This window comes from Sinocyclocheilus rhinocerous, unplaced genomic scaffold (genome assembly GCF_001515625.1).
Source record: "Sinocyclocheilus rhinocerous isolate Xijiao unplaced genomic scaffold, SAMN03320098_v1.1 scaffold2792, whole genome shotgun sequence".
Lineage (NCBI taxonomy): Eukaryota > Metazoa > Chordata > Actinopteri > Cypriniformes > Cyprinidae > Sinocyclocheilus > Sinocyclocheilus rhinocerous.
This window is the reverse complement of record NW_015648609.1, coordinates 345,915-354,776: the sequence shown is the minus strand read 5'-3', so window position 1 is coordinate 354,776 and position 8,862 is coordinate 345,915. Positions and strand designations below refer to the sequence as shown.

General features: G+C 35.7%; 1 protein-coding gene across 1 annotated transcript in view; it reads left to right on the top strand.

The window, feature by feature from the left end:
* Window positions 1-8,862, top strand: part of LOC107709932 (serine/threonine-protein kinase BRSK2-like) — a 223,172-nt gene that overhangs the window by 173,449 nt on the left and 40,861 nt on the right. Inside the window, exons 8-9 of the mRNA XM_016514603.1 lie at window positions 3,969-4,115; window positions 4,701-4,789. Of these exons, the coding sequence (XP_016370089.1) occupies window positions 3,969-4,115; window positions 4,701-4,789 (236 nt within the window). The remainder of the gene's footprint in view (window positions 1-3,968; window positions 4,116-4,700; window positions 4,790-8,862) is intronic.

Here is an 8,862-nt window from a genome sequence, read left to right as displayed (position 1 = left end):
ATACTGTCTTTTTACGCGTTGCATCGCACCGTGTAAACATAAAACCATGTCTGCATTTGTGATTGGAGAAATGACAAACAACAAGCGCTGTTCTACACTGCTCAAAACTCGCGTTTGAATCATCAGTGTCAAATTCTTTAAATATGAAAACGTACTTTGTGTCTGTGAGTCAGAACAGCCGGCATTGTAGTCTACTCTACCAGGATCAGTAAACAGTCCTCCATAAAATGTGCTGCACACATCTGAATATTTGGGTTGATCTGTTCTGGAACAGTGTTGTAAATACAACTTAACCACTGATTTCTAGTCGTGTCCTCTTTTGGAAGGCCAAACAAAGTATTTTCGCTTTCGCAACGAAACACACAGTGTCTTCACAACATGGCGGCGGCGGGGGTAGCAACAATAAAGTTACGCCTTCTTTCTTTGCGTGCACATTTGGGCGGCATTATGCAAATATTTTCACATAGTGAGGTAGATATGTGGGGCGTGTTTAAACGAGGCGTTTTAGGAGGGCATGGACGAGTCTTAACTTTTATAAAGAATATCTCTTTGGGTTTGAGACTTTAGTCTTTGCAACTTTAGGGATCTTATCTAATCACGAACAGCTTGTAACACTCCAAAGAGAAAGGAAAACTTGAAATCGCATCATATGACCCCTTTAAAACTATATGAGTTTTCAGAGTATGGAAAAGAGCAGCATGAACATAACAAGAAAATATCTCCTTTTGTTAAAGGAAAGAAAGTCATACAGGTTTGACAGAATTTTCATTTTTGCGTGAACTATATCTTAGATTAAGTCAGATATTTTCTCTTTAGTTTGATCAAATTGTGTTGAAACACACAAATAACTTTCAAACACATTGTATTATGTTGCTGATTTTGACAGCGTGATGGATATTAAAGTTAAACTCATGTTTTCAGAATGTTATCTGCGATCCTTTTTCATCAGAAATTGTATTTTGTGAAAATGAACATGCATATGTGAATGAAGGCTGGGAATTGATTTTATTGTCCCAAAGACAATAGAATTTGGAGCAGGTATGCGTCACACTTCTGCACTGCGTTATTAGCAGATTTTATTTGAAATGTTTTACCTGCACATCTCAACCGCAGCGATATCCCCAAGAGTTCCAGCTCATTTGAAATACTCTTGTTCAATTTTGAGAGTAAAATTGAGACCCTTGAGTCTGATAGGTTTATCTCCATACACAGAGCCACTGGCCTGCATTTTAAAGCGGAGCTGGATTGTTTTTGACGTTCTAGAAATGATGAGTCCTTTCTTCAATGAGCTTCTGCAACTTCAGAGCAGACTAGAGCTGCACATTACATTCAAACAACCACACAGGAACCTCAGCTCAACGGTTCTTTTCTTTTCTTTTTTCTTTTGTTTTCTTCTTTTTTGTTTTGTTTTGTTTTCTTTTTTCTTGCATCACCTCTTGTCTCTTCTCTTGTCTCCTCTTGTCTTTTTGTCTCATCTCATTTCATCTCATTTAGTCTTGTGTTTTTTGTATCATGTGATCTCGTCTTGTTTTGTTTCCTTTCTTTTCTCATCTCATTGCATCTCATTTTATCTTGTCACGTGTCGTCTAATTTTTTCTTATCTTATTGCATTTAATGTTGTCTTGTTTTGTTTGGTCTTGCCATATCGATTTGTCTCTTTTTTTTTTTCCTCTCTCGTCTCATCTCATTTTATCTCTTGTTACCTGGTCTTGTCTCGTTTGTGTATTCTCTTTTATTTTGCCTATTTTGTTTTGTCTTGTTTGGTCTTGTGTCATATTGTCTTGTCTCTTCTCTTCTGTTTTCCTCTCTAGTCTCATCTCACTGTATCTCATTTTGTCTCGTCTCGTGTCTTCTTGTCTCGTCTCATTTTGTCTCTTATTGGGTCTCATCTTATTGAATTTCATTTTGTCTTGTCTCGTCTCATGTTGTTTGGTCTCTTCTTGTCTGTTTTCCTCTGGCACCTCATATAATTTGGTCTGGGATAAATGCAGAGCACTAATTCCGAGTATGGGTCACCATACTTGGCCACGTGTCACGTCACTTTCACTTTCATCTTGTGTTGCCTTGCCTCGTCTCATTTTTGTCTGTTCTCTTCTTTATTTTTGTTTCATCTTATTGCATTTCATGTTGTTTTGTCTCTTGTTTTCCCCTCTCGTCTGATCTAATTTGTGTCATCTCGCCTTGTCTCATTTTTATCTGTTCCCTTCTTTGATTTTGTCTCAGCTTGTTGCATCTCTTTTTTTGTCTCTGCTCTTTTTTCAGTTTGTCTCATCTCAAATAGATTTGTCTCTTCTGTTTTTCTCTCATCTCATCTCACTGCATTTTATCTTATCTCTTGTCACCTTGTCTCATCTCATTTTTGTCTCTTTTTTTTCATTTTGTCCTGTTTTGTGTGGTCTTGTGTCATATTGTTTTGTCTCTTCTGTTTTCCTCTCTCTTCTCATCTTATTTAGTCTCATCATGACACCTTGCCTTGTCTCGCTTTTGTCTGTTCTTTCATTTTGTCTCCTGTTATTGCATCTCTTTTTGGCTTGTCTCATCTCATCTCATCTTGCCTCATTTAGTCTCTTCTCTTTTGTTCATTTTGTCTCATCTCGCCTCATTTGTTCTTAAGTCATCCCATCTTGTCTCTTTCTGTCTATTCTCATGGCATTTCATTTTGTCTCTTTTGATTTGTCTTTTATTTTTTCTTATCGTTGTTCTTAAGTCATCCCGTCTTGTCTCTTTCTGTCTATTCTCATGGCATTTCATTTTGTCTCTTTTGATTTGTCTTTTATTTTTTCTTATCTTATTACATCTCATATTGTCTGCTCTCACTTTCATCTCATCTATTTTCTTTTCTCGTTTTGTCTCATTTCATCGGTTTTGTCTTGTTTAGCCATCCTATCAGTACATTACTCTTCCCTTCTTTCATTTTGCCTCATCTCATTGCATTTCTTTTTGTTTCATCTTCTCAGTGTCTTCATATCTAATTGTGTCTTTTTTTATCATCTCACATTTGTTTTTCTTTTCTTTTCTTTTCTTTTCTTTTCTTTTCTTTTCTTTTCTTTTCTTTTCTTTTCTTTTTCGTCCCTTTATGAAATATATAATGACCTGCTGTGGAAAGGCAGACAGCACCAAAACCAAAAATAAAATTGACTGCTGACAGACTGTGCTTTGGAAGACTGACTCTATGCTGAATACTCAAAATCCTCTCATATACAAAGTGATTGGAGTGCATTTATGCACTCATCCTGTCTCTCTCTCTCTTTTTATTCCTTTTTTTTGTTTTTTCATCAGAAATGAAAATGAAACATCATCACTCTCATCTGTAGCATGTCAGCAGTACCGACAGACACCTTACATAAGAAAAAGCACCGAAGCGAGAGTTAATAAATGAAAACTTATCATTTTTAGGTCAATCCTCTGAGCACTTGTCTTCTAATTTGTTCTCCTACTCCAGCAATCCTCATTTACTCTGAATTTCTCCTCAGACTGATTTTTCTTTTCTTTTCTTTTCTTTTCTTTTCTTTTCTTTTTCGTCCCTTTATGAAATATATAATGACCTGCTGTGGAAAGGCAGACAGCACCAAAACCAAAAATAAAATTGACTGCTGACAGACTGTGCTTTGGAAGACTGACTCTATGCTGAATACTCAAAATCCTCTCATATACAAAGTGATTGGAGTGCATTTATGCACTCATCCTGTCTCTCTCTCTCTTTTTTTATTCCTTTTTTTTGTTTTTTCATCAGAAATGAAAATGAAACATCATCACTCTCATCTGTAGCATGTCAGCAGTACCGACAGACACCTTACATAAGAAAAAGCACCGAAGCGAGAGTTAATAAATGAAAACTTATCATTTTTAGGTCAATCCTCTGAGCACTTGTCTTCTAATTTGTTCTCCTACTCCAGCAATCCTCATTTACTCTGAATTTCTCCTCAGACTGATGCATTTTCTTTTTGTTGTCCGTGTCTTTTATTCAGGGAGCTCTGCCATTTGATGATGACAATTTAAGAAACTTGTTAGAAAAAGTGAAGCTGGGTGTGTTTCACATGCCCCATTTTATCCCACCGGACTGCCAGAACCTTCTGCGAGGAATGATCGAGGTCAACTCTGGTAATCGGTTAACGGTAAGACAGATGAGTTTCAACTGAGACATTTTCATGGGTTTAGTTATATAGCATCAGTTTCATATATAGAAATGCTAGTTTTAATAGAATTTTTATTCTAGTGAACTAAGTAATAACCAACTGTAACAGTAGCAGTAAGTATTTTTACTATCAGCATAAAGTCTGGTCCACTTTACAGTTTGCAGCTGACTGAAAAATACCCACTTAGAGAAGAAGACGTCATTTAACTGATGCACAAAGTGACTAAAAATAGTTATTTTTATATAGATTTTTGTGTGAGGCATAAAACATGACTTGTAAGACAAAATCCCAAAGTATACTTTGTTTTCGTATGTGTACACTTGCGTACAGTCGAATGCGTAGCCTTTCAAAGTATATGCCATTTGATAGCATGCGCGAACTAATTTGCTAATTTGCTCCAGAGGTTATGACCGATAAAAATGTCTTTGTACTCTTTTAAACTAAAGTATCGGCTCTTTCATAACCCCCTCACACAAGCACTTGTCAATGACGTCTGTTGTTGTTGCAGTCTCTGCTATTTTGTTGTTGTTGTTCTGTCTCGTTAGTTTTGTTTTCTACTGTGAGACAACGGCCTGGGACAGTGCTGCCACCTTGTGGAACAACTCATTAGTGCAAAACAAATTCAGTGCGCATGTGCAACCTGTGCGTACAAAGTATGTGTGGTTACAAAAATCAGTGTACAGTACGCACATACTATTCTGATGACAAAATTTGCATTACGCACATTGTACGCAAACTCTTACATATGCGTATAAACCGAACCGATGTATACTTTGGGCTTTAGACAATAACAAGTCAGATAACATGCTGTGGATCTTGTTCCTTTGGTTGCAGATCTTCTCTACACGTTTTTTTTTTTTTTACACATTTATGTTAGTGTTTTGCTTTTTCACAGAACAAACAGGACAACGATAACGAAGAAAAGATAATTACAATAATAAAATATAAATTAAAATGAAATAACCTATGACAGAACAACCGAACATTGAGGGACAAATGCATATAAAGGCAAATTATAATTTAACTGGTCAGGTAATGCATAAGCAGGATACAAATTTGTAAATGTTGTAAAGTCACTTAGTCCTGTGCATGTATATTAAAATAAAATGATGACAATTATTGTACACAATACAAAAAAAAAAATATTTCAGTTTTTCTTTTTTTTTAATAAATCTGCAAAAATGTCAACAATTCTGTGTTTTTCTGTCAATATGGGGTGCTGTGTGTACATTAATGAGGAAAAAAAATTAACTTAAATGATTTTAGCAAATGGCTGCAATATAACAAAGAGTGAAAAATTTAAGGGGGTCTGAATACTTTCCGTACCCACTGTATATATTTAAAAAGCCAACGTACTACAAACACAAAACAAACACAATAAACGCCGCACGTAAAAAAACACACAGCAGGTCGCCACAGTGCAGCGCCCCGGAAGTAGGAATCAGGTCCTATTCCTAATACTTTAGGCACTATATTAAATACATTATCAATTAATTCAGATCACACTCCATTATTAATAACTTTTGTCATTAACAAGGGTCATTGGCTATGAATGCATTACATCAATTACATTGAGATGTTCTAAAATCTGGCCCCATGTTTTGTCAAATACCTCAGATTTGTCATTATTGATGTACCTCAACCTCTCCAATACATACTTACAAGATCTCTACCCCACATTTCAAACTTGGGCGCAAAATCAGTTTTCCACATTCTTAAAATAACCCTCTTGGCAAATATCATACCGAATAACATGGCTTGTCTTTCATGTATATTAAACATCTCTAAATTACTAAATATCCCTGTTATAGCTAAAAGTGGACATGGTTTGAGATTCTTTTTGAATGCTTTAGAAAAACAATCAGATATGTTTTCCCAATATTCCTGTAATTTAGGGCACAAGTGTGTGAGTTAAGGATTCCTCTGCTACTTTGCACCTGTTACAGAATGGAGAAACCTCTGGAAAAATGCTGTGCAATTTTACCTTAGATAAGTATAATCTATGCAAGGTTTTAAACTGAATTAAATTATGCCTTACATTAATTGAACAAGTATGTATGTTCTCAAGGCCTTCTTCCCAACTGTCTGAATCGATCTCTAAACCTAATTCTATCTCCCAGGCCTGCTTAATTTTGGCTTCATCTACTACTTCATGTTTTAACAGAGTACTATAGAAATATGACACAGCTCCCCGATGCAAAGTATTAAACTTATGCATTTCTTCAAGTACATTGTGTTCTGTCATCACATTAAAAATTGACATCTGTTTTTTCACAAAATCTCTAACTTGTAAGTATCCAAAAAAATTTGAAATATTGATGTTAAAGGCTTTTTTTAATTGCTCAAATGAGGCAAATGTCCCGTCTATATACAGATCTTTTATTCTTTGAATGCCATTCTTCTCCCATTGTGTAAAACCTGAATCAAGTAAACCATGAGAGAAGGCATGATTCTGACATATAGGACTATCTAGGTACACGTCGGGAACCTTCAAATAGGCTTTAATCTGTTTCCATATTTTCAGCGCATTGTTTATAATAAAGTGATTATCATATAAGGCCAGGTCAATTCTAATAGGACTATTAAGAAGCGCAGCAAGAGATGTCCTGTTGCAAAATGCTTGCTCCATTCTAAGCCAGGACGGATCTCTATTTGTATCAGAAGGCCACTTTTTCCACCATGCGAAAATACTTTGATTAGCTGCCCAGTAGTAATATTTGAACTGTGGCAGGCCAAACCCTCCCTCCTTTTTAGTTTTGCATAAATGTTTCTTTGATAATCTCACATTCTTGTAATTACACAAAAAAAATTATTATTGTGTCTAGCTGCTTAAAAAACTTTTAAACTTTGTGGGATAAAACAAGGGAGTGACTGAAAAATGTACAAAAATCGTGGAAGTACTACCATCTTCACTAAGTTGATCCTTCCTGCCATTGACATGGGCAATGTTCTCCAGAATTCAATATTTTGTTTCAACTGATCTAACATTCGTTGTTATCCTAAGTTATCCTAAGCAGATCTTTGGGTTCTTTAGTAATTGTGACTCTAAGATATACAAATGAATTGTATGTTTTTTTAAAAGGTGTGGATTTCAGAAATTGTGGGTAAATTTTTGTTGTAATGGGCATTAATTCACTCGTTTCCCAGTTAATTGTAAAGCCAGAGAATGTCCCAGATGTTTTAATCAAAGACAAAACCGAAGGAACAGACTTTTGAGGGTTAGAAATATATACTAAAATGTCATCTGCATTAGTGGTCGACCGATAATGGTTTTTTGACAGCCGATGCCGAAATCTTGGAAAGCAGGGTGGCTGATATAAAGCCGATATAATTTTATTTATTTTAATTCATGTTTAAGAAATTTGAAATCATTTGAAAATTGATTAAAAAGTAAATGTGTTAAATAAACATACTTATACTTTAGATGACAAAGTATTTTTCACAAATAAATAAATATTTAATAAAAAATATAATAAAAAAGGAAGTAAACACTGTAACCAACAGGGCACTCAGTATTCTGAAAGTTTGTGTGCATTAATCATATTTTTTCAAATAAAGCCAAGGTAACACTCATTTTACATATAGCACACAGTGGAAATGACATGAATATGGCAGTGGGCAAATGTATAAAGCGCAGAATAATTTAAAATCACAAGTTTAAAGTTTGTCGATCGTGCATCTCCAGTGAAGCTGAACTCTCCTCCTGTCCGCATTCAGTTAACACGGATCGACTGTCACGCAGAGAACACGTGATCATTCAGGTCACATACACACTTCACAAGGGCAAACAAGAAAGTATTATAATGTTTGCCTTCCTATTACTAATAATATAAAAGCAATCATTATTATACTTTTTGTATACATTTGAATTCCTTTGTTTAACCGCTCTATCTGATTATTAGATAGACTTCTATCCGTATTAGACAGAACTGTTAACAATGACGGCGAACAAGAGGGAGAATGTGAGCACTGTGCTCAGGCGCTGCCGCTGTCAGCGTCGTCAAAATAAAAGTCTGTCGCGCCGTCAAAATAAATCGGCCAAACAGGAAAACTTATCGCCGATGCCGATATTTTAAAAATGCCAAATATCGGCCAATATATCGGCTTCTGCGATATATCGGTCAACCACTAATCTGCATACAATGAAAGATAATGAGGGAGACCCTTAATGTTTACAGGATAAAACCCTGAATGTTGCCTAATACTTACTGCTAACGGTTCGATAAGAATTGCAAACAAAAAAGGCCAAAGTGGACATCCCTGTCGCGTTCGTCTGCATATCTTAAAGGGAGAAGACACATTTTGGTTTGTGATTACAGATGCAACTGGATGAGCATATATAATATCAATCCAGCTAGACTGGCCCAAATCCAAATGCTTCTATGGCAGACCTCATGTACTTCCATTCCACTTGATCAAAGGCACGCTGTGCATCAAGAGAAATAATAACTGTATCTGTGCAGTGCTTGGCATATAAAATGTTATAAAGACGGCGCAAATTAAAATACATATATCGACCAGGAATGAAGCCTGTTTGGTCCAGGTGTATAATAGAGCGAATATGACTTTTCAGACGATTCACCAATATTTTTCTGATAAGTTTGGTTTCTATTGGGATCAACGAAATGGGACGGTAAGATGACACCGATAGCGGATCCCGTCCTGGTTTAGGAATTAAAGTTATATCGGCTCTATATAAAGTGGGAGGTAATTCGAAATTATCACC